General features: G+C 54.7%; 4 protein-coding genes across 4 annotated transcripts; 2 read left to right on the plus strand and 2 right to left on the minus strand.

Annotated features, from left to right (window-relative positions):
- Window positions 1-8: 8 nt before the first annotated feature.
- On the minus strand, window positions 9-4,680 carry CSUI_009503 (uncharacterized protein; the record flags this gene model as incomplete). The annotated part of the gene is made up of 2 exons (XM_068069619.1): window positions 1,102-4,680; window positions 9-613 (listed from the first exon to the last, which is right to left on the minus strand). Coding segments are annotated over exons 1-2 (3,810 nt in total), but the record flags the coding sequence as incomplete, so codon positions are not given.
- Window positions 4,569-12,789, plus strand: CSUI_009504 (trna pseudouridine synthase). Its single transcript, XM_068069620.1, has 2 exons — window positions 4,569-8,921; window positions 9,380-12,789. Exons 1-2 carry the CDS (start codon window positions 5,586-5,588, stop codon window positions 12,155-12,157), a joined length of 6,114 nt encoding a protein of 2,037 aa, XP_067918403.1. The 5' UTR covers window positions 4,569-5,585; the 3' UTR covers window positions 12,158-12,789.
- Window positions 12,790-12,956: 167 nt separating this feature from the next.
- CSUI_009505 (flagellar associated protein) lies at window positions 12,957-23,674 on the minus strand (the record flags this gene model as incomplete). Its single annotated transcript, XM_068069621.1, has 21 exons — window positions 23,331-23,674; window positions 22,985-23,087; window positions 22,757-22,830; window positions 22,367-22,463; window positions 21,429-21,632; window positions 20,887-20,976; window positions 20,710-20,771; window positions 20,420-20,480; window positions 20,189-20,276; window positions 19,749-19,838; window positions 19,374-19,548; window positions 18,784-18,969; window positions 18,353-18,538; window positions 17,585-17,663; window positions 17,161-17,283; window positions 16,485-16,623; window positions 16,141-16,292; window positions 15,694-15,750; window positions 15,229-15,288; window positions 13,852-13,938; window positions 12,957-13,391 (listed from the first exon to the last, which is right to left on the minus strand). The coding sequence occupies exons 1-21, from the start codon at window positions 23,654-23,656 to the stop codon at window positions 12,957-12,959; spliced, it is 2,874 nt and encodes a 957-aa protein (XP_067918404.1). The 5' UTR covers window positions 23,657-23,674.
- Window positions 21,126-22,219, plus strand: CSUI_009506 (uncharacterized protein). Its single transcript, XM_068069622.1, has 3 exons — window positions 21,126-21,304; window positions 21,628-21,793; window positions 22,071-22,219. Exon 3 carries the CDS (start codon window positions 22,073-22,075, stop codon window positions 22,202-22,204), a length of 132 nt encoding a protein of 43 aa, XP_067918405.1. The 5' UTR covers window positions 21,126-21,304; window positions 21,628-21,793; window positions 22,071-22,072; the 3' UTR covers window positions 22,205-22,219.
- Window positions 23,675-24,569: the final 895 nt, after the last annotated feature.

The following is a 24,569-nucleotide window of genomic DNA, read 5'->3' on the forward strand; positions in this document are numbered from 1 at the left end:
CTGCTTGAAACTTGCTGAGGTTGCTTTGCAGTGTCTTCCTCCGAGAATGGCTCCGGGGTCACTTCCTCGAACGCTCCATCGGGGGAAGAAAGAAGCGTAGATTCTCGAACGTCCACATCGCCCCTTTTCTTCAGTTGCTCAACTACGGCACCATTCTTGCTTTGTTCTCTAGTGAGCAAAACAACAATCCGGGAAGAGGCAACGTTCTCATCCGGATGCTGTTGCCCGTCCCCAGCGGCCTCCCGACGATTTTGTCTTGCTGGTGTAACCGGGTGGAGCCCTCTCCTGTCCTGCCACATCGCCTCACTCTGTCGTTGAATCGCCTCTACCTTCTCATGAGCATCTTCCGCTGTGGCAACTAGACGACTGGAAACCCTCTTGCGTCGTTGCGCCTGCGAGCTTTTTGTCACTATGGTATCGTGGTTCTTTTCCTTCACGTCCACAATCGCCTCCTGGCCGCGCACCTGCTCATCGTCCTTCTTGTCCGTACGACCCGGTTGGGGTGTTTGGCTCCTGCGTTTGCCTTCCTTTACTATCCTCTTCGCTGCCTTCACGACAGCGTCAGCCCACGATTCTAGCCCTGGGCGGGCTGCGACAATAACCTTTGCAAAGCCTGAAAAAAATGCAGGTCACAGCGCGACGGAAGCGATCAGGCCGGTGGATGACCTCTCGCATCATAGAAAAGAGAGGACTCGTCGGCAAGTGACCAGAAAAAGCTGACCATAAACCGAGGTATGCGGCAGACGAAGGTGGAGCCGAGGTTTGTTTGCTGCGTGCAGAACTATCTTTCTTGCTCAAACACGTGGCACCAAGGGCTAAAGGAAATGATGACCGGTCATCCACAGAAAGAGTTGCACTTAAAAGAACGAGACGGAAAACAACTTGCGAAGTACAACAACGCGCGGCCCGCCTTGGAAGCGGCACCACACGAAGGCATCAGTGAAGTGTCTACACGTTGAATCCTTCTTCAGCGCGCCGAACACAAGTCCGCCTCGCCTTCTTCATTCTTGGCAATTACTGCATTCATACTTTGGAGAAACCCCGTTGTTTTTCCTCTTCCGCGTCACACAGAATGGTGCCAAATCCACCAATAACCAGTACCTGCTTGTCGAGCAGCAGCAGCGGTGCTAGGACCAATGGCAACTGCCACAAGCTGCTCTGGCTGTCTCCTGGACCGCAGTCTCCTCTCCTGACCCGCACTGAGTGCTGTCCGGAACTCGTCCAGCAATCGCGCGAAATCCGCTTTTCTCGAAATTGTGGTAACTTGTGGCCGGCCAGCGTCTATGTCCCTCGAAGATGCACAGACCCCATGTGCTGCTGTCCCCGAAGCTGGGGAGTATAAAGTGGTCGATGCTGCTTTGGGGGGGAGAGATGCTTGAGCGGACGGACCTCCACCGGAGTAAGAAGAGGACGACGACGAAGAGAGACTAGCAGCGACAGGGGAGTCAACAGGGAAGTGAAATTGTCGAGCACCTGCGTGAACAGCCGTGTAAGAAGGGAGCTCAGGGGAACAGAGTGCCGCAGTGGAAAGAGGCAGTCCATTCGCGACCCAGCTCCATACAGCCGATGGGCTGCCCAGCATCACGAGCACCGCCGAAAACCCTTTCTCCTCTGGCTGATTCTTCGCTTCCTCTTCCCCACTGCTGCACGAAGAAGCCGCCCCCTTCTTCACGCACCTCATGCTGACATTTTCACAGGCTCCGTTAGGGCCGCACGCCTCATTCCGAGCAACAGCATGACGAATATGACCTATCAGGGCTTGGCGTTCATCCACTGAGAGCATTCGCTGCGCTGTCGTGTAGATATTCAGGCGCTGCACTGAGAAAGCAGGCAGCAAGTCCCAGTTGACGATAGACTCCCTCTCGGCCACGCGGTCTGTACCAGAGCTCGCGGCGCCTGAATCTTCTCCGGCTTCGTTGTCGAGTGGACATACACCAGGAGACAGATGATTTCCGTCAATGATCCTTTGGATTGCTGGCACACTCTGTGGAGGGCAAGCAGCCTTCGCCCCAAGCACAGCCTTCAAAAGCTGAGAAACAGCAACGCTCTCCATGGTGCCAACCCTGATACCTGTCCCGGCACTTCTCGCCATCCCCGCCTGCAGTGCCTCACCATCTGCCCGAGCAACGTCCGCGTTCCCGTGTACGAGTGCCCCGTTATTTCTTGCCACATCCTGATCACTATGCCCACCCGTCAATAGGGAGCCGCCGGGAAGCAAAACCACTCGGGAGAGCTCAGAAAGTTTTCGCTGCTCTAGTTGAGAAGAAAGTAGGTCTGAAGAAAGGGCAGAAGTTGGCCAAAGCACCCGTGTCCGCAAGCAACAGTACGGACACAAGGAAGAGCCCGGACGGCTTCCATTATGGACTTCGCGTGCAACTTCTGGACGGGATTCACTGTCTGCTATGGTAGTAACAGAGCTGGGGAACTGGGCGTGGACTGGAACGCTCGGCACCGCTGAGCGAGGGGGGGGCGAAAAAGCGAAGCTGAGGGGGGAGGAACAGCTAGATTCGGTCGGCGGAAAAGCTGAGAGCATGGATAGAATTGGGGGCCGTGGTGGTAGCTCTTCGGCCAAGGAAGCCCCGGTAGCGGTGGAAGGAGCGAAGCTCGAAAAGAATGTACGAATGTGCGCCAGAGCCTCTTGATGGTCCTGTCCCTCCTGTGCTGCCTCCAGTTTTCTTTCGCGCTCCCGAGAATGCTTCTGGGATCTGCCACCGCGTTTGCCGTAGGTGGGATTTGTTTGCTCCCGTTGCTGCCCGCGCAACTGGCTGACTAGCCCATTCGCACAATCTCGCCCGCGCGTATCCACTGATGCTCCTCGTTGCGAGTCTCTTTGGCCTGTAGCCGCCCCATTCTCTCCGTCCTTGCTGCCATAGCCACTCCTCTCAGTTCGCCTCCGGATGGCCAGAAGCCTAAGGAAGGCTTCGACGAGAGCTTCCTCAGCTGCTCGCCGCGTCCCTTCACCTACACACACAATTGAACCCGGGAGTAAAAGAGGAAGGGGAAGTGAGAGATACGAAGAAGCATGTGGACCAAGAGAGGAGGGACTGGAAGAAGAAGGAGAGCTTCTTGAGAAAGACAAATGAGACGACCAAGACAAGACAGCAGCGGAGACTGCCTCTTCCCAAGAACTTGCAAAAATTCGCGAAGCCTCGGGTGACGTCAAGCAGATATAATCAAAGGGATAGAAAACCTGAAAGTGTCGAGGGGTGCAAGTGGTGGCAGCAAGACATGGTGTGAGTGAACCCGAAAACAAAGAGAGGGAAGGCAGCCGGGCAAGGCCGCGAGTCCAGCAGGACTCACTCCACCAGAAAGTAAGAGAGGGGGAGGACCGTACCAGAGGAGCAGTACTACGTGGGCATCCAGAAACCCCGGAAAAATAAGAATTCAGTTGGACGCTCTTGCGACTGGAAAGTGCGGAGTGCCAGTTTCTAGCAGATTCCCCACGGACACGACCAAACGAGACGGTGCCTCGCCGGACGTTTGTGAGATGGAATTCCTGAGACACCGGTGACGGAAAAGGCGCAAACGGTGAATACGCCCTGCTCTTTGTGGTGCCTGTCGAGAGCTGTAAGAAGAAAACGAACGAAGAGCAGGAGGCGCAACGAGAACGAGGAGAGTAGCAGAACATGAAGGAAGGGCGAAAGGCAGCGAAAGAGGAATGAGCGAAACAGGGAAACGCTGTGTCCCTATTTTGTTGAAATGTTGGGGTCGATGCAGGCGACCCACTTGTGAACGAAGATATCAAGAGACTAGAGACAGGGAGGCAAGATGCAGCACCGAACTGCGGAACCGCTGAAGAGAGTGAACTAGGCTGAGCAGCGGCACACACCCAAGCATGCGCGCCCTTCAGACGGGAGAAAGCTGAAGCCACAGAAGCAGGGTTCCGGGCAAAAGGCACGCAAAGAGTTTCAAGAGAGGGATCGACGAAATAGGGACAGGAGAGTTGAGGGGAAATCGTAGGGGAAGAAGGTGACATAGGAAAAACACGCGAGACACCTGAGATAGAGGGAGGAAACTGAGAAGGTTGGGTTGTCTTTGCGCCACAACGCCTTTCACCCCCAAACTCGTGCCCCGCGCAGCGTCTCGACGTTCTTTCGCTCCTAAGGGGGTGAGAACCATAGGGTACGAGCTTGCTGTGGCAGCATATCGAAACGATGTTCTGAACGAGGACGGAGACGCAAAGGACGACAGCGAAGCGCCGGCGAGGAGAACCAACTCCCAGCAGAAAGCGCTGGCTCAGCGGCGCACGAAGGGGCAAGGTAGCTGGTAGCCAAGACAGTAGGACTGACCGCAGAAAAGAAAACATTTTTGCAGTACGAAAAGAGCGGCTTCTAAAAAAGCAAATGGACCGCAAAGGCGACGTCCGGTAAATTCCCGTCCCGCTGCCGTCCACATAGTCGTCACACGCGACGAAGACCCATTAAGATAAAAGCAGAGAAAAAGCAGAGAAGACAAGGTGGGCGGAAGAGAGGAAGAGCCTTTCTGCTGAGAACGCCACATTCTCTCCAGCATCGATAGGACCTCTGGGGAGCGAGACCGCGATGCAAGACACGCAGCTATCCAGCCTGGCAGATGCGAGTGAGGTACTAGTATCTCGTGGACAAAGCCCAAAGCGTCCGGGAAAGCAAAAAGAAACCGAACTCCCAAAATGTCACATAGAAGGGTGGTCCGTGTGAGTTCTAACAAACAAGGCAAGTTTGGATCGATGCACCCGCGGGGGGAAGAGGGTCGGCCCCGTTTCCCGTTTGACGTCTCGAGCACGCGCTTCAATCTAGCTGTGCCACAAGGAAGAACGTGTCCCCCTCCTCATGTGTCCCTGCATGTCTTTGGCTTTTCTCTGTCAAGAACCGTAACGTTGTCTCCCCTGCCTTCGTGGATTACAGATAACACGCAGCCTTAGGTCACCTGTGTGTGAGAAACGCTCTGACGAGAACTGGCGAGAAGGGAGAATAAGAACACGCTTGTCTCCCGGTAGGCGATTTTCTCGCGGATGCGGCTGCAGTCCGTGCATTTTTCTAGTTGACTTGTTCTGTTCTGTGCTTCTCCGAGTTTCGAGCTTTGCGGTCTCTCAGGCTTCTATAAGTCGTGGCGGCGTGCTAAGCCTACAGGAAGGACTGCCCCACACAGAGACGCGATCTATCTTCCCTCTTCGTTCTGGTTTCCTTCTCAGCCCTGTCTCCTGTACTTCTCGGCTCCGGGCTTCTCTTTTTCGAGGCTGCATAAGTCGCCGTTACGTCCCGATGCGGCCTGACTGTCTCCAGCAGCAGGAACACTTGCTGGTCTTGGGTTGCTGAGGAGAGGGTTCTTGGCTCCTGCCTTTCTGGAGAGGTTCCGTTAGCCTTTTGTCGCACTGGCGGCAAGCATTCGTTTTCCCTGTGGCATACGCTCTCTGCCTTCTTCACCCTATCTGAGGCTAAGGATTGCCTGGAATGCCTTCCTAATTTCGACTGCGCCCTGGCAACTGAGGGGCGTTACAAGCTGCGACTTACTGCTTTCAACTCTGTTGAGCACTTACTCACTCGGGTGCCTGCCTCCGCCGCCCTCGAAGTGTACTGCCGACTTTTTGTTTTCCTTTGGCTGCAAGAATGGAAGGAAGCCTCGCTCTTCCGCCTACCGACCCGGCTCCGTCTCCTCTCTCTCACTCTAGGTGCCCTGTGCTTGGAGGCAGACGGCACGGCTCACGCGATAGTTCTGCCTCCTTTGGTTCTGTCACACAATTCTCTCGGTCCCTCGGCATCAGCGAATTTGTCACTTCCTCCCGCACCGCGGACACGCAGGGGGAGAACAAAGTCTCTCTCTCGCAAGACGACGAGAAAGAAGAGACGAGTCCGTGTACGGCTCGAAGCAACTCAACACAGGAGGGCTTCGCGGCATCTTTGAAGACACTTTTCGAGGACTTCCAGGTGTATGAGCACTCGCATTTCCCATGCGAATGTTTTGAGAGAAACCGCTTGTGCCGCCGTTGCCTCACCGCTCAGTCTCCCCATTCCTCTGCTGACAATGGGAGTGAATCACATGCGGTTATCGCTGCTGGACACAGTTCGAAAGATGGCGGGGTGGGTCCACGTGCTTCTGAGCCAGGAGAGGGTGTAGAGGCCTGTGACCCACGGAAGCAGGCACGCAAGGATACTGCGGGAGACGCGGACAGCACAGAACGCCAAGGTCGAGATCCGTCAACTTGGAGAGCAAACAGCTCTTTCCCAGGCAAAGAGTCGAAGAGCACCACAAGCCTTGCGGAACCGTGCGAGTTCGGGTGTTGGTGTAAAGCATTCAACGAAGGAGAAGGCCCTCTCAGACTGCCATTCTTAGTCAACCCGCGCGAGCTAAGAGAGGAAAAAGAACAACAAAGGCTGCTTGAGGCCGGGGCCTTCCACGTCTCGAAAAGTTTTAGGCTAAGCAATGACGACTCTTTGCTGGCTGGCTTTCCCGGCGAGGAAGAAGTAACCGGGTGCGGGGAGAATGGCACTGATGAGGCTGCTTCGAGAATTTGTCCTTTTTCTCATCTAGAGGTCCAAAATATTGAGGCTTTTGTAAGGTCGCTGGCGTACTGCGCTGACGCATACAACCAAGCGTTTCTCAGGAGAAAGGAAGAAGGAGAAGAAAGACGGGACGCAGGCCAAGGTCACGCAAGGGTAGGAGAGAGGGAGAGAATAAATGCAGCTCAGGTGGAAAAGGATGGTGACACCGACAAAGACTTGAATGCCTGGATCCTAGAGGCCCGTCACGCAGCCACAGCAGCTGAAGAACTTGTCACTCTCATGTCTTCTATTCCTTCTCCTGTCTCCAGTCTCTGCTACTCTTCGGTACGCACTTCGGCTCCCTGTTCATCCCACACCAACTGCCTACCTCCCCCTCCTCGAAGTTCTTCGGGGCTGTCCCAGCTCGAAAGCAAGTCCACGCTTCTGAGCGCAGGCTCATCCCCTGTTATCGGCAATGGTCCTGCCGATCCTCGTTCTTGTCCCGTCGCCGACTGGAACACGGAGTCTCCTGAGCTATGGCTTCTTGGGGATCTCTCCAGCTTCCTTCGTGAGCGTCACAGACAGGCAATAGTGAAACAGAGGAGCAGAAAAACTGACTCACCTCTAACGCCCGCGTCTATTCCCCGGACCACCACCGCAGGTTCGGTTCCATCCCTTTCTCGCCCCGCCCGTTCCTCTCCATGTCTTGTCCCCTCGCTGACAGAATTAAGAAAGGAGCTTCGAGGCGCGATGCACGCCTTCGTGCGACAGCGGTTGCCTTTCCTCGTCTCTGAAAGTGCTTCACTCCCCTTGGATTTAGCCGGTTTTTCGCGGTCGGGACCTTGCTCGCTACCCTGCCGGGTAAGGCAAGGAGACCAGGAGAAGTCCAGATACGCTAATCCCCTCGATCAAGAAGACGAAAAGGACCAACTGGGAACAGAGGTAGTTTCAGGAGACGGCCTTGGAGAGCTACAGCTGTCGGGAGAGATTGAAGGTAAGACGGGTGAGGCTGCAGTCGACAGAAGCGCTGCGAGAACGAGAACGTGTCCGACGAATATTCTAGGCCAGACTGCTGCAGTATCGTGGGTGGCAGGGAAGATTTCATCTTCATGCGGACTGAGGTTTGGGTTCACTCCGAGGAACTCTTCAACACTTGAGGCGAAAGAAGTTCCAGCCAAGACAACGGAAGAGCTGCAGGATCCGCTACCCGAAGAAAACGAGACGGCACATACGAAAGAACCGCAAAAGAAAAAACCAAGACTTACTGGCGAAAAGGAGTGCAGGGAAGAAGACGGCCTAGTAGTAGACAGGGAAAAAGGGAGCCAGTGTCGGCAGCAAGAGAAAGGCGAAACACACGGGTCCTGGCGATCTTTGTCTGAGCAGTCAAACAGGGAGGTGCAGGACACCCAGCTTTTGTCGGTCCCTTCGTTTCCTTTCGTGTCTTTCGAGGCATGCTGGGCTCAGCAGAGCCAGGCGCTACTGCAGCGACTTCCTTCTACGGGAGCGGGTTCTCTAGAGTCAGAAAAACACTCAGATAGAGAAGTACGGACAAAAGAAGAACTCTTGCAGAAAACGGTGGGAGGAGTCCGGGAACATGGCATGGGCAAAAGCAGACTTGGTGAACGCGAGCAAGCTGACGGAGAAGCCAACAGCAAAGAGGGCTGCAGCAGCTGCGAAACGCTGAGTCCCAACTCAGTTCATGGTGCGGACGCGAACAGGGCGGATGGGAACGATGCTTTGGCCACGGAGAATGAACCTTGGTCTTGGCTCCGCGAGGAAGCGGCACGGCAGCCCCCTGTCGTCGGTTTACGTCTGACTGTGAAACCCGCATGTCTGAGGTATTTCTTCCCTTCTCCCCTCTCAGGCGGAGGCGAAGGCATTGTTACAGTAGATGAGCCGCCGAAGAACGAAACAGAAGCCGGAGAGGCAGAACGAGAGAGTAAACGTTTCAGGGGAGGAAGGCCGAGGACGCAACGAAACAGCCCGAGCACGGTAGAGACGCTTTGTAGACCTACCAGACAGGCGCTTGTAGCGATGATTAAGAATGCCTGCTGCATTCAGGACAAAGCGGCGGGTCCCCCTGTTCTACTCTCGCATGAAGAAAGCAGGCAGCGGGATGAACAGGACAAGCTGCTTTTCTCCTGTGCACATGTGCAACGTCGGGTACTGGATCTTGTCTTCGAGCCCTTCCTCGGAAGTCGGAAATCAAGGACCCAGCGAAGCGAGGCAGCTGTTAGCGCTATGGGGAAAGGGAGGCCTTCTGATCGCGAAGCCGAGGAGATTCGCTGGCCGGCTCACCAGGGTCCCTATCTGCACTTCGTACTTCTCAAAATTAACAGGGACACGTCCAATGCTCTGAACACCATTGGAAGAGGCTTACGGAGGCACGCACAAAAGTCACTAGCAGCCGCGGGGACAAAGGACAAACGAGGCATTACTGTGCAGAGGTGCTCCGTCTTGAGGGTAAGAGGTTGCGGGCCGGTCTGTTTTGGTTGCATCCCATGCCTAGGCATTCTCGTGAAGTCGTAGTGCTAAATTTCCCTTCAGTTTCTCGTAGCCTCTTTTCCACACCTCGGCCCCAGAAGGTGAGGCCTCCACGCTGCGAGAGTCATCTCCCTTTGGCGTGCGCGTCGTCAGTGTTCTAGGGCTCTTTTCCAATCATGTGCGCCTAGCTTCTTAAAGGGGAGGAGCGCTGCACTTAAGACACCAGGATAGCTATGGTCCGGGAAAAACAGAAGTGTCCGCCTTCACAATTTTCGAGATAGAAGGTGTTTCTGCGCGGGGTTTGTTTTGGCCCCGGCCGGGAGAAGAGTGTAGTTTGTGTTCAAGAACCATGTGATGCGCTTTCGAGAAACCGGATGTTATACAGCTTCTCACGTGAAAGCGACATCTGTGTCCCGCTAATTTTGTCCTCAACTCAGGTGTCACCTTCAAATCTCCTGGCAGATTATTATCTCGAGAACCCGAGGCGAGATAAAAATCTCCATATTGCGCCCCTGGGTTGTTTCTCGTACCCGTTGCCTCTCGGCGGGCTGAAGGGCAATTCCTTCCAAGTCGTTCTTCGCAATTTAAGGCCTCTGTCCTTTCCTAGTGCTTCCGACAAAACCACCGCCGCTGCTTTTCAGTTCTTCTGCCAGAAAGGGGAAGCCTCTCCCGATGCACGCAGTGTGCCGCCCGCCCCGTCCGCCTCCGCAGGCCAGCTGGGAGTTAAAGATACTCCCAGTCGCCCTTCCTGCCCTGCTTGGTCGTCTCCTTGTGAATCGCCCCCTCGTTCACTTTCCTCGCCTACCAGTTTAGCTTGTACGCACGATGGTGCCGAGGTGCAGTTCATTCCTATACGTCTGTGCGATGAGAATGTGCGCGCTTTGGCAGCCCAGGTGGAGGCCGGCGTCAAAGGCATGTCATCTCGCGGCTTCCTGAATTATTTTGGACTTCAGCGGTTTGGCACACACACTGTGAGGACTTTTGAAGTGGGCGCGGCTCTTCTGCGTGCCGACTGGAGAGAGGCGGTTCGTCTGATTCTTGGAGAACAGGGTCAGGCGTGCTGCGGTGATGCAGGAGCGGCAGAGAAAGGACTCTTACCTCCTCTCTCATCCTGCGCAGATCAAAGCGCCTCGTCTCATGTGGAAGTAGAAGTGGGGGGGACGGGACAGGTGCAGGATTGCATTACGCCAGAGGAGAAAAACCAATCTCAAACAGCAAGTCAGAACCCCGGCGAAGAAGTGAGATTTCTCGCGAGCTGCCTCCCCCCGGGTGCTGTTCTCCTCGGAGAGGCACGGGTCACTTCCACGATTCAAGGGGATGACTCCTCGCCTTTGAATGGCTCCGCTTCTAAAGCGCTGCTTGCTGAAAGGCAACAAGCAGGTAGTGGAGAAAAAGATGAGTCTTTGTGGGAAGTGCTTTGTAGAACAGGAGATCCTCAGGCGGTGCTTCGCATGCTGGCCAGGCATCAACACATTGAAAGAACGCTGCTTTCGTCGCTTTGGTCTGCACAGAGGATAAGAAGAAAACTCGCTGCCAAGACCAGACAACGTCAGAAGAGAGGCGAGGAGCGAGAGCTGGACAGCGTCGCTCAGGAAAGAGTGACAGTGGGACATGCTGCCGGGAACGGTGCGGATGCCATCAAAGATACACATGTCCAAAACGGGACACGTCAAGCGCCTGATAGTGGGCCAGCTGGGCTTGAGAAAGGCGAGGAGACAAGCCTAGAAGCAGTCTGCTTTAGCACGCTAGACTATTTTCGTGCCCTGCAGGAGCTACCTAAGAACACTCTTCAACTCTACCTGCACGCGGCACAAAGTGTGCTGTTTAATCACGTATGTAGCTGGCGTTGGCGAGCTTCACAAAACAGAGTACAGGTTGGGGACCTTGTTCGAAAACCCCAAAGTAGAAAGCGGGGGCTCATAAGCGAAAGTTTGCAGTGTCGAGGACAGGATGGTTCGTCGACAGTGGTGGAGGGGTCGTCTGAAGAAGATGGCGCGAAGAAGCCAGGTGATCTTCTGTCGGACAACTGGATGGATGACACCGCAGATGACGACGACTGTGACAACACCTCGCTAATGGATGTCCAAATTGTTGAAAGTCCGACAGAGGCGGAGAGCGCCTCGATATTTGATGTTGTGCTGCCTCTGCCTGGCAGCCGCGTAATCTATCCTCCCGGTCTCCGGGATGTGTATGATAAGTTGTCGCATGAGGTTCTTGGGGTCCCTCTCGCCGCATTCAGCAGGGTCAGCAAGAGCCTTTCGAATGGAGGTCTCTACTGCACGGTCGGAGAGGAGGGTCTTCCAACCCAAGAGGAGCCAGACAAAAACCATGTCTCGCAGGAGCGCGCCCGACAACACAAGAAAGAAGGAAAACGAGGACGGAACGGGAGCAGAGGACGAGGGGGCTTTGGTGGAGAGCGAAGTCGAGGCGCCCGAGTCGGTAGTGACTCCCTCGGGTACTCGTCGCTCATGTCGAGTGCTGCGGCTAAGTCAGAGGGTCACTGTTCTAGTCCACGCTCGTCCGGCGACGGTGCGAGATGCCCTGGCTTCCTGGATCTGGAGTGCAAAGGTAGCTATCGGCCACTGCTTGAGAGAGCGAGGAAGTGTGAGTGGCAGCTAGTTCGAACTTCTGTCGATCCAGATGCTCCGGCGGTGCCGCTCTTGCACAGCGATGTTGACCTGCTCCTTATGAAAGAGAAGGAGGTATGGTTTCCCAGGGATCGCGGTAAGCTGCAGTTGGCGGCGTCTCAGGATGCCTGTTCTGACGGAACGAGTAGCAAAGAAAAAACGGGCGACTCGGGCCATGCGGCGACGCAGTCGGTAAATGGTGAGGAACCTTCGTCACGAGTACATCCGCCGAGGTCTTCCTCCGACCAGCAAGCAGATTGGCGAGTTTCATGGGATGATACCCTGGACAGTACGGTTGTACGATCCCTCTGTGCTGGCAGTGCTACACTACGGGATCACCGAGTGCCAGCAGGACAACTGCCGGAGACAAGCGACAGTTCTGTTCATCGAGCATCGACTAAAACGGAATCGCTGGCTATTGCTGGTTGTCGCAGCAACTTCTGTCTCCTGCTGCGCCTCTGGCTGCCTCCCGGCACTTACTTTACTATGGCTCTCCGTGAGCTCATGAAGACGAATGCTCCAGACGACGGCGAACCTACGTCCCTTAGTGTGTCACGAGCGCAACCAAGCTCTTCCCTGGAGGGCTAGCTCATCAGAGTGGTGAGAAGTTGTGTGTGGTCTTACGCCCCGGGTCCGCAAGCGTGTTCAGATAGTTTGGTACGCTGACTCGGGCTGGAGCAGAACCAAAGAGGGACTTCAGTCAGGAAAACCAGTCTATAGGAAGTTGGCGGTGGGTGGGCTTCCTCTCATGGCAGACTGGACTTCAAATGGCATGAAGTGCCCAGATTCAAATGAGTGAGTAGAACATTTGATTCCGTTCGACGGTGTGCTCTTCGCGGTCGACGTTTGTCGAGGGAAGCGTGCTGTTTGTCGTGTCGAAGTGCGACTGCAACCATGAAGATATGGGGCTACGCTCGGCGTGAGTGGCCGCCAGGCAGCTCCTTTTCTTCGGGGGGCCTGGGCTACCTAAAGCCATCCCAGGCGAACGTTCTTCGTACAGACCCACTGTCCGGTTGCACAGATGCTGATCAGCGCTTTGAGTAACGCACACTGCCATTAAGCGTGTCCGAATGCAGTCCCATGCATAATCTTGACAAGTGCTGGGCGCGGGTTCCTGGCAATCTCTGGAGAAAAGGGATACTCGAACTCTGTAGCTGACTGCCTTAGCGCGCCCCATACGTAGGGGTAAACCGCTGGATTGACACGTGGCCGCAGACGACCGTGACTAGCACCATCTCGGTAGCTTATCATAGCGAATGACAGACCGTCCAAAATAGCAACATCATTGATACCAGGGAACGTCTCAATACGATACATGGAGGCCTACAATGACTTCGCAGCCAAGCAACTGTTGGCCGCCCGACAGCACAAAGGAGACTGTGGCAGCTCATCCTGCCGCAGCATCTGCCGGAGAGCTGAGGCACTCGCCGCTTGCGTGATTCACTGGGTCAGCGGCAGACTTTGTACGCCCTTCTGCCGTCGTATCACCCGGGGTTTCAGCACCCAAGCCATCTACTGCGGAGTACGGGTCCCCGGATTGCTGTTGCGGCTCCGCCTTGTCTTGATCCTGAATCTGTGTCAAGCTGCAGTCTGTCCCGTGAACACCGGCTCTCCGGTTTTCGTCCTCCACTGGCGGCCCTTGTTTTGCCGAGGCGCTACGAGCTGCAGGCCAGTCCAGCTGGGGATCTCCTGGTCGTCTGAATTGATGAGAGGACGGACTGAGACGAGCCTGGTGCGTGTTGACGGCCAGCTGACACGGGTGAGACTGCAGACTGAGGGTCGCGAGGCCAAAACCAGCTTCTGAGGGAGACAAACCTCCGTCCTGCGCCAGATAGAAAAGCGTAACAGGCGGGTGAATTTCACGAGTAGGATCGTCTTCTTAGCACGGACTTCACAGATGGTGCAGAAAACAGGAGGGCGAAGGCAAGTCTCATCTGCGCGCCAGCGGAATGATACTCTTGATACTCTTCCTTTGTTTGCACACGCCGCCGCATGCTCACTGATTGTTGGCTGACACGCCGCTGATCGCTTCCTGCTTTTGTGAAGGTGCTGTCCGGTGACCGGTTGACTGGAATGCGGCAGCGCAGTGGAATGTTGTGTGCGACAGATACCGAACTATATAGTGTCAGCGAGCAACCCACACGCGGCGCGACCCGTATGTGCTGGAAGAAAACGGGACTCATGAAAGGATCTTCGCGGCTCTCTCAGGTTCTTTCTGTGGAACAGACCGGCTAGAAGTTACGGCTTTGCGGACGGCAGCTACAACGTCCCCCTGCGCTCACTTCGCCGCGACCGTTAGCATTCGCAAGGCTGTTGTTTGGGCCTTGGAGGCACTTTCTCTTCTGTTCGATGTATTTACTCTTGATAGCCTGCGACCAAGCGACGCAAAGAAAAGTGTAAATACACCAAGCAGCAGTGAAGGGCTCCACTTTTCCCCTCTCACGTCACGCCAAGGACAACGGCGGCGCCCGGAATACGTAAAGTGCTCACAAATACTCAAAAGCAAGTGTTGGAGGAGACGCTCCGTTCCTGAGAGCTCAGTTGCCGAAGGAGGAGGAAGACTGGAATCTCCTCAGATAGCTGGTGTGCACTGCATGGCAACGCGCCGACTGGCAATTGCCAGGTGTGCGCTACTGTATGTTTGAACGTTTCAAAAAGTCTGGCAAACAGCGCGCAGATGTCGACCCATAGAGAGAATACCTGGAGACGAACCTGAGGACTCACACCCCGAGGTTCCGTTGCCGGGCGAGTCACGAGGAGATGGTAACACTCCTCGGCGGATGAGGTAGGGGAAAGCCATTGAGACTTGGAGTACGACTGCGCCACAGGGATGGCTACTGCTGGAGTTACTCTAAGTACCAGCGCTTACAAGCACGAAGTTACTGAGTGCAAAGCCTCATAACCGATATTTGCCCGTGGTCTACCGAGCATACCGCAAGCTCTCTGTTCAGTCTCTCGATTTCGTCTTTGTAGACAGTAACCTGACATTGGCAACACCAGCCGACATGCAAGCGAAGGCACTGGTCAAGAGTTGCTATAATTTCAAGCCTCCATTGAAAGCAGCTATCTCATAGACTTTTAGATCGGTAAAGACTTTATGATGTACGCTGTGACTTGCAGGGAACTTGGCCGTCACCATCCTGAAGTCCTGTCGCCTCTCGTGGTTTAGGTACAGGGAAACAGGGGCAACAAACTCCGTTTCCTGTCTTGGTACTCCCACTGGGCGATGGTTCGTGAAGCGCGGACCGGTGCGCGCGAGCAAACTGGGCTGTCCCTCCAGGTGTCGACACATCCTTTCTCTCCCAGTGCTTCGAGTCCATCTTACTTGCCGGTGATACACCTTCAGCTCGGAAGCCATGGACTTGAGCTGTTTTGCCTTCTCGCGCACATTCTGTTGGACAAAAATTCTGAGGCTGGCTACCGATGTAACATTTCTACGTGAAGCATGCGACTCCGCGGGCACGAACGTGCCGACGACCCATTGCAAGCGGTGGTCCGGCTGTTGAAAAGGCACACTAGCCCCGCTCTCGGTGCTCCGTCTCTGATGCTGCACCAGGCGCCGCGTGTGAACAGCGACGATGAACTCCTACCGAACAGCCGACACGAGGTTTTCAGGACCTCGGCGTCCATTCGGGTGCATTAAGATTTCTTTCGCTCACCTGCTGATAAGTTTGAAGGAGCTCGACTGTTTGAGGCCCTGGATAGCTTGCCAGCTGAGTCTGAGAAACAGCTCATATAGCCTGTTCGGAGAAACCTGGTTCCCTGGAAATCATCCTCGAGGTTACCGCTTGTTCACTTGATTTTTGTCGGTCGAACCTCGTTTCAGTCTCAGTACACTGTGTGCAACTTCCTGGTCAACCGGGAAGAACTCGGCTCATGCAAAAGGATGAGTTTTGACAAGAAAATGTGGTGAATTATGTACAGCAAAAAAGCTGTCTCGTGCGGCAGTCAAGGCGGCCGCAAGAAGCGAACAGACATGACAAGCCAGGAATAGTACGCTGCGGGGTCTTCACCTTCCCACATACAGAGGGGAATCTCCCCTACTTTTGTCGGAAAGAAGGCTTGACCTGATTGTCGGACACGAGCGTTGGTTATGTTCCCTTCGTAGGTTGCTGAGAGCTTACTTTGAGCTCCACATAAAGCTTCTCTTTCTCTTGTATCATCATGTCGCGGTCAATCACCTTGAGGTTACGGGCAGGACCAGAGACAGAGGCAAACACGGACTCCCATCAATTCCGCCTTCGAGACAAGAAGCGCCCACAGAGCTACACGGGGCTCCCCGGAAGAGGGCGCTGTAACGATTACGCTGTTGAAAGCTGCCAGTTTCCTGGCCCGGTGTAAAGCAGAACGCTGTCGCGGTGACTGTCGGTTCATGTAGATGCATCGACGAGCCAGGAATCCGTTGCGTATCTGCTACCCCCAATGAATGAAGCGTTCACACCCGCTGTTCTCCCTCTCGGCGGCGATAAGCAACACCTCACATCGCAAGAATCCAAGCAGCACATCTTTGTGTCCAGGTTGAGCTTGTTCAACAGTCCGGATGGCCGGGTGACGTCATTTCTGCTTCTAACCTGCTCTGTCTTTGCGATGAGGCGCTTTTGCAAGCTCTGAATTTTCGAGACCATTTCAAGCTTTGACGGGTCACTGCCCTCGAGACGTCGCCACCGGTGGACATTCATGGGATTCTCCAGACTTTCGCTCAGCGCCTTCACCTTCGTTCTCTCTGTGGAGTTGGTTTCCATTGGACAAGACGCACAGAGACGCATGAATCCCTTGGAAGAGAGTCGAGTTTGTCGTCTCGTTTTGATTCAGCTCCTGAGCGGTAGCACACTGTCTGGTCTCTTCGACCCAGAAAAGCAGCACGGCGGGTTCACAGGCGGTAACAAAAGGGACCGGATCTCCCGAGTTCACCTACCCTGAAGAAGTTCTTTTTGCAGGTGGTACACCTCTTTCTTGAGGTCGTCAACACATGCAACTTGGCTCCTCGCAGTGGCTAGCTCCCGCCGGGCTCCGCTTATCTTTTGCCGAAGAGTCCTGATGTCGGACAGCCTTGTCTGTAGGGGGGTAGGCACTTCGCACGCAGGTCTTCCTTTTACTCAAAGCGTGTTAATCTGTGCTTTAGCTGCGTGACTCCGGAACGCCCGGGCTGGCGAGGGTGTCTAGAGCTTGAAGAAGCCTGATTGATAGAAGTACTTCATGATGCCGCGGAGCAATAGAAGACACATTCATCGTTTTTAGTTTGACGTGGTGAGGTCACGTTCCGGGGTTTTCCCCTTCCCGCACTCTGCTCGAGCAAGGGAAACAGGTGTCCCGACCGTGGTTTCAGGTAGGGCCACTCAAAGCTTTGATACTGCTTTGTCCGTCGCGAGATAGCTCATCCCCTATAAAGTTCCACTCCGGAGGAGCTGTGTCACCCGCGCTTCCATCCGAGACTATTGAACGAGTGCGCTAGTGGAGGTAGTACAGCCTTGTTATCGAAAAGTGTATTCGCCCATCAAGCTGGCGAGAATTCGTCCCGGCTGGGAGAGAGCGGTCGGAAAAGGCGGTTGACTGTGCGCCTTCGAGTTAATAGATCCCCGGAGGACACGTACCCTGTATTGTGCTTCTCCCTTTTGGAGTGTGGACTGCTGTATCTTGATTTTCTCATAGAGCAAAGCGATCTCCTCATTCCGGCGCAGAAGCTCAGTTCCCAGCATGTCTCTTTCGCTCAGCACCTGAGAGGGAACACACCTACTGCATGGTGCAAAGCTTGTCTTGCGGTTCTACTCGCCGGTGCGGTCATCACATTAGATCCTTTGCCACACGAAAAAAACATAGCGAAGAGATGCAAGGCAGCCTGCAGCTGTACTCCACAAGTTTTCGAAGAGAGACTCAGAATCCTGTGGGGACGCAAGAACGATACTGCCATGCAAGCGTCACCGCGCACGAACTCTATTCTTGCAGCAGGCTGAGACGAAGAATTGGTGACCGGGCGCTGTCGAGAAAAGGAGGGCCTGGTATAGGTTAACTACTCACCACGTCGTACTCTTTCTTCTGATTGGTGCGCTCTGTCTCAGCCTCTTGGATGGTGGCTTCTAGCTTTTTTATCTCCTGTCTGCAATGAAATCCAGCAGCCCTCTCACCAAGACCCGCCGGTTCTTGCAACAGATCAGATTAGTGGCGGAAAAGACTGACACTTACTCTAGGTTAGAAAGCTCCCCTGCGTCTGTACGGGGAGGATGAGTAACTGACAACAATAGAGTCTGGGTAGCTGTAAACCGTTGCACGGACGGTCTGGGCGACACCGGCTGATCCGGCGAGGCGGTGGTACCGGAGCTGCTTTGGGTATTCAGCTCAGGACGAACCGACTGTGGTCGCTGACAGTCACGTACAACCACGTCATGCGCTGTTCGCTTGGCATTGGCTGTCCTAGGGGTGGGCCGTGACCATCTAACATTCACGAAGCGAGACGGCACGTCGAGAAACACGTGAGACCAAGTATAATATACCCGGTGGCTGGCTGGATGCCAAACAGCTGTTACGTGAAGATGCATCTGCTGTTTCTTAGAAACTACCGTGGCATCTCCGCTGCTACATGCCCTGCGGTGGCCTAGCAAGACTGACGCCGAATGTGCTGTGTTTCGCACTTTCTTGGTCTGACAGTATGCCAACTAATGCCTCGAATCACTGATCCTCATGCTCATTTCAGCAGCGAGCTACGAAAGTCGCTGGGCCGCTCTCAGGAACTCTAAGTCCACTAGGGAGGCCAGGGTGCGCTTCCTCTGAGGGACTGCAGGCTCCTACTTTTGGCTGAGGACGATTTGCTGGAGCGAGGACAGCTTGTGCTGTGCGCTGTGGAGGTCGCTGGTAATTTTCTCGTTATCTTTGATGATCTTGTGCTGCTCAAAGTGACCCTTGATTAGGCTTGAATCCTTCTGTTTGACTTCCTCCTTGAGCTGCTCGATCTGGTGGTACAGAATCTTGAATTTCCTGGACACCCGTGGCAGCTCTCACATCAGGCCAACTACTGTTCTCTTCCTGTGTCCTCACATCGAAGAACTCATTGCTGGCCAGGCGCTATACAACTGCGGGAGACCAGCTGTCAGTTCGAGAGACTGTCGAGCGGAAGCGCTGCAGTCTGACTCCCGGCTTGCGTAAGTGCTGAGATGCCAGCCTTGGCGAAAGGTGGCCACTTCGCTGGCGGGCCGGCTATGTCTCCGTAGAGAGAGCCTCACTGTTTCATTTCACTTATTTCGTCGAGGGAAGCGATCAGGTTTCGAGAGTACAGATTTCGATCGGAGCGGACCGATTCGTAGAGGCTCTTTTGTGTGCACAGCTTGGACCGAAGCTCGTTAATGCTTTTCTGCAGGTCGACCACCTGATTATCACCTCCCTTCAGCTCTTCCAGCAAGGAAAGGTACCTGGATCGCATGCAAGGGCCGTGGCAGAGAACATTGACGAACCCCTGCCGACCAGCCCACCGATCTGGCTCGCTGCGCTTTGCGGTGTATGCCAGTCGGCGTCAGCTGGAATTCCTCGGCTTCGGCCGATCCGTCACCGGGCCCGCTTCGACGAGCCCGGAGCATCCGTCCCGAGAAAGGCAGCTGGGCCTAGGGTCAGGTGAAGTCACAGCTAGGCTGGCGTATGTGGCTTCTAATGTCTCAGCGAGGAGGGCCGGGGCTTGGCCGAAGTGGCGATGCTGCGCCTTGCCGTGCTGAGAATTGAAGGGCATCCCAACGATCCGCGTGGCGAGCATCCTGGGTGGCCTCGGATTGCCCGGTCGGCAATTCTCATTTGTGTCATGAAAGATGCTTGCAAACCCTACTTTTGATTCGCCTTAGAAAGCTCCATGCCGCTCTTGTTTCTATGTACTTCTAATTCCCGAATCTTTTTTTGCTGGATATCGATTTCTTTTTTGTAACGATCGATCTCGCGCTGAAGTTGGAGTGCGTGAGCCTCGTGTCGCTTCAAAACATCTTCCTGTTTCTTGGCGGCATCGTCTGAGTTCAGGAGATTCTTGGATAGCAAGTCTCTGCAAGCACGGTTTTACGAGTGAGACCTCTCATCTCGATGGTGGGGGCTCGTGCCACGTTGAACGTGCATCCGGGCGGCTACGCGAGTCTTGATCACTGTCGGTGTTCCAATCTGGAGGTTGGCTCGAAAGAAGGGCGGAGAAGCGGATCGCACGCCCAGTGTTTACCTCTCTCTGAGGAGGTTTTCAATGTTCTTTTTGTCGGCCTCAGCCTGCCAAACAGACCCATTCGGGAGCGCACAGTAGCCCGTACCCATCCTGGGGGTGACACAACGGAAAAAGACTTTGACAACAAACGACGGGTGCCCACCGACTCGTGGAGGTCTCTGGGGATCAAGCGTTTTCCCCAGCCCAGAGTGGTGCTCGTTCACACGCAACGCGAGACGGCTCACCTGTTGCTTGAGGTTTTCAATCTCTCGCGCTATCGCCGCCACCTCAGTCCTAAGGGCTGCCGCGGCACCGCACGCACGCGACAGAACTCAATTTCACCTCGACTCTTTCTGCCTCTCCTATTATGGTTGCACACAGCCCTGATGCGCCCGCACTGCCGGCAGCCAAGGCTCGAGAGTGCTTGCGAACGGTCCTGGACGACTGGAGTACTTGCTTACTGCTTCGCTGGTCTTCAATGGCTTTCTTCTCGTCTTCCGTCTGCTGCATTTTGCGCCTTAGCAACTCGTGCATCTTCGCCACTTTCTCCTGCATCAAGTGCGCAAGAAATCACACTTTGCCGTGCCCGAGGGAAACCAGCAAAGCTTTTGTGGCGCTCAAGGACTGTGCTACCTGGCTGGCCACGGTGAGACAAGGCACGTAAATCCTGTGACTCCCTTCAACTGACTTACTTTGTCCGCCTTTAGTGTATTTATTAACTCTGCTTGGTCCCTGAGCTCCGCTTCGCGAGCGCTGTGACAAGGGCATCGAGACAGCTTTCTTTGAAAATAGCTTTCCCAGCGTCACTCAACCCGCGGACTTCCTTGCTCCCCGGCACTGCAGCCTTGCTGTGGGTTTCTGTGCACGCTCGCTTCTGTGTGAGGCGCCTTGGTTACACATTACATCTTCAGCCAAGTGGAGTCATTACTGCGGGGGACATTTAGACGCTACCATGGGTGACGCCATGTAACATTACACTAACATGTTAGCCGCTTGCATCTTGCTGTTCTTGATGATTTGTTCGTTCAGCCGGTTTTCTGTTTCCTGAGGGCGAAACGAAAACGTCCAAGCCGCAGATCAGCGAGTGCTTTGTGCGGCAACAGACTGCGCGACTGATTGGCCATATTGCTAAGTGGGACAAAGAATCTGCGCTTCGTACCGTTATCCGCCCAGTTATTTCCATGAACTTCTTATTTTCCTGCTCATTTTCCGCTTGCAGGCTGGCGATGACCGCTTGCAGGTGACCTGCCTGGAGAGAGAATTCCAGGCAGAAATTCGCTGGCCGGGCGTCTTCGCGCGTGCCAGATCACATCCTCGGCCACATGCTCAAAAGACACCTCCTCTAACTTTGCTAGCAAGAAGAGTGAGGGAAAGGTTTTGCCTACCGCACTAGGGCCCCGCAGACATTCGGGCAAGAGCCCTCTTGCGTTAGGTACCGCCCGTTGCGGCGCCCGGTAGAACAATTGCCTCATAAAGTGTGACGGTCGGCGCGGGGGACGTGTTGCGGCCTTACAAAGTCGTGTACGATGTCCCAGCTCCTCGGTCTTGTGCGGGGAAACATCTGGACCGCTCAGCAGGTACGCTGTCTCAGGTTCGCGTGTTTATTGTAGCTTGTCGGGCTGAAACTGTACAATAGCAACAGCGTTGTTAACACGGTGTGCTCAGCTCGGCAGCTGAGACCCAGTGCCAGCGCCAACCCACTTCGTGTTGTTGTTGGTCAATCGTGGCTTGCTTCTCGTGGATTTCTTGTTGCTTCTGCTCGATGAGTATTTTCATCTCCTTCAGCTCTTTTTCAAGCTTTTCCCGTCTCCGCTGCTCTTGATCACTTTCCAGCTTCTTGATGCGCAAAACGTCTTTTGTTTGCACGAGTTCATCCTGCGCTGTGGTTTTGTAATGACAGCCGAGCTAGAGCCCCCCTTGTGTGACAGGCATTGTGCAGTGGCCTTGAGGCCCGTGATTATGTAGGCGGCTCTCCGTTTGCTGCTTCATATCGACCTCGCGGGCACACCGCGTGCTTTCGCCCAACCGCCATCCTAATGTACCGCCGAGGTTCAACTTGGCTGGAAGTAAGCGGTTTCCCGGCCATCCTTCGGAAGCGAGATTGGCTACCTGTGTCTCCAGCTGGCACATGTATGTCTGTACAACAGTCTACGGAGAACCTCGGGCCTTGGCGGCAAGGGACCCCTCAGTTGACTGCTTGTGCCGCACCTCTGCAGAGAGTTCTAACTGCTGTCCCACAATCTATTAGGCAGCCGGCTCGGGGCCCCAGAATGCGGGCTACAGGGAAGTCATTCTTTGAAACGCAGTGGCTGAGTGCCCTTCTTGGTGTGGATGAGATTACAGATATGAAGGAGACGGTATTTCAAGGCCTGCTGTATTTTACAGCGCTGTGGCGAAGAAACGCTGTACCTTCACAAAGCTGCCTTTTCACTCCATTCAACTTCTGGCTGAGATCTTCGTTGTCCGTAAGCATCTGAGAATTCTGAGCCGAGAGCTGCTCACACTCTGAGGGCATAAAGTGATGCGGAAAGAGGAAGGTGACCCGGCGGCAACAGCAGGAGTGGCAGCGCAACAGTGGGGTGTCTCTCATTCTTGTTTTTAATCATGTTTTCCGAAGAACAAGCTGAGTTGAAGCAGACTTGCGACTCGCCTCGGAGAAGCTTGTCTCGTTCGAGGAGATACTCCTCCAGTTTCGATTCCTGGGTACTGTGCTCAGTCTCGCTAGCCTCGATCTGCCTGCGTAGAGAAGTGATGTGGACCAGGGAAGACTGTCTTGCTCGCAGCACCATTTCCAAAAAGAAGTCCTTTCCTGACACAGTGTGCGTGAGGTGATCGGTCGGACAAAGCCTCAAGTACAGCATACGTCGAACCCTAGAACACTTCGCGCAGCGGTGGTGTCAGAAGGAGAGGACGCTTCGATCTCTAAAAGAGCATAGTGTACGCACCAGCCTTCACGTCAGCGGTCTGTTGTAGTAAATGTCTGGGCTTTGCTGGCTAACAGTGCGTCTCCTGGACGCATCCAGATATACCGGTTAAGTTCTTCAATTGTCTTTCTCAATGAAGCAATCGTTTCTCGGGCAAGCTCCTCTCTGTCTTTTCCCGCCTGGACGAGATGCCAAGCGTGTTGGACTTCCTGCAGTTTGGTCGTCAGGGATGATATCGATAAGCCGTCGAAAAGAACGTCCACGGACGGTGCGGTTATAGGTGACGGCCAAGTACTGGCCCAACTGCTGCTGAAGCCTTGAAAGCATGTTTACCTTTTTAAGGATGTCGATTGAAGCCTGATCCTCACTGGAGATTTCCAAGGCAGCTGCAACTTTAGTGGCGTTTTCGGAGATCTGGCTAGTCAGGTCTCTGCACCTAGGGACCCACCCAGAATAGGCTAGCACACGTACGCCTTTCGGTTCTGGTAGTCGCAGCTTTGGCCTGTGCGGTTGCCAGGCAGGTGCTAAAGTGGCCATCAGTCAGCGTGCGGGCTCTTTCGGCCCTAGAAAGTGATTTGGGAGGGCGAGGGAGGTGTTTTTTTACGACGGCGGGACAAGCCGCATTCGCTTAAGTGGAAAGCTTGTTGGAGGCTTGAACTCACTGTCGTGTCTTGCTAACCTGTTCAAGAGAGACACTTCGCTCTCATGTGACCGCTTCAAAGCCTCGTACAGCTTCTCATACTGCTGTCGAAAAATACCGAGATCGGCATCCTGGGGAAGGCTTTGGAGGACTTTCTTGAAGTCTTCCTCAAGCGCGGCATAAGCGGCCTCACCCAGTTGCTTTTCATCTTGCGGCGACGCAAGAGTCAGGTCGAGTGCGCAGTCACTCTCTTCGTTTGGTGCCTCTTCCGCCGAAAGTTGTCTGCTGGCGGTGGCACCTGTAACTGAATTCTCAGGTGAACTCGGTCGTCTCCGGTGTGCAGGATCCGTGTCGTTCGCTTCCATATTCGTGAGCGCCAACGCCTGTTGCAGCGAAAGCCCGGGCCGATCTCCTTTTGCTCAGTCCACTTCGCTAAACTTTCTGCGGCTCGCTTTTGTCGACGGCAGGAATGCCCTCGCTTCGTTGTGAACTTCTCTGAGAAGAAGCCGCAGTCGAACTCAGTTGGAGGTGAGCCTGTAGCCTGTACGCCAGATTGATGATGTTACCGGGAAACTCAGTCCCCAGTCAGGAGGCGCAGTTTGCCGTCCCCGAAAGTTAAGATGCGGGTCGCGGCCCCACATAGTCCGATTCAACCGAGCCGGATTGGAGACAGCTAAGTTTTGCAGGTCAGATGGCAAGAGCTGCAGGTTCCCGCGTCCTCGTTTGTCCGACATCCTCGAGGGGTGGCCGGTCCGTTTAGCATCGTTCGCATTTGTTCTAACAGCGCTTTTCGCCCACGGGATAGTAGTTGCAGTGTCCGCATGTTCGGGGTTGCGAACACTGCTACTCAGGACTCTGAGGTGGCTCCCGGCGCTGGCCAATATGCAGCCGGGACCGCGGCTCCCTCGATATGCTTTTCTGCGTCCCTTCTTCCTGTCTTCGGAGTAAAGCGAAGAGGCTTTATTTCTGGTTCGATACACCGCGTATCAAAGCACAGCAAATCCCGACTTCTCGGGCATCAGACTCAAAGGTGCATGTACAGACCACTGAACCACCCTTCTGGCTTTAAGCCTCCACCCGGGTGACAGCTGTCCCGCCAAACCCGAGATTCCATAATTGCCCGAGAGGCGGTTCGGGTGGGCTGATGCGCCAGCAGCCTTGGCATGGCTCCGAATAGGTGGTGTTGCCGGACTGCCTCACTCCGACATGGGATTCTCTCGACCCAGGCTTGAAAGCATCCGTCCAAATATTGAGACAACAGAATTCCATGAAGAACAA

Source organism: Cystoisospora suis (assembly GCF_002600585.1).
Source record: "Cystoisospora suis strain Wien I chromosome Unknown contig_5701, whole genome shotgun sequence".
Classification (NCBI taxonomy): domain Eukaryota; phylum Apicomplexa; class Conoidasida; order Eucoccidiorida; family Sarcocystidae; genus Cystoisospora; species Cystoisospora suis.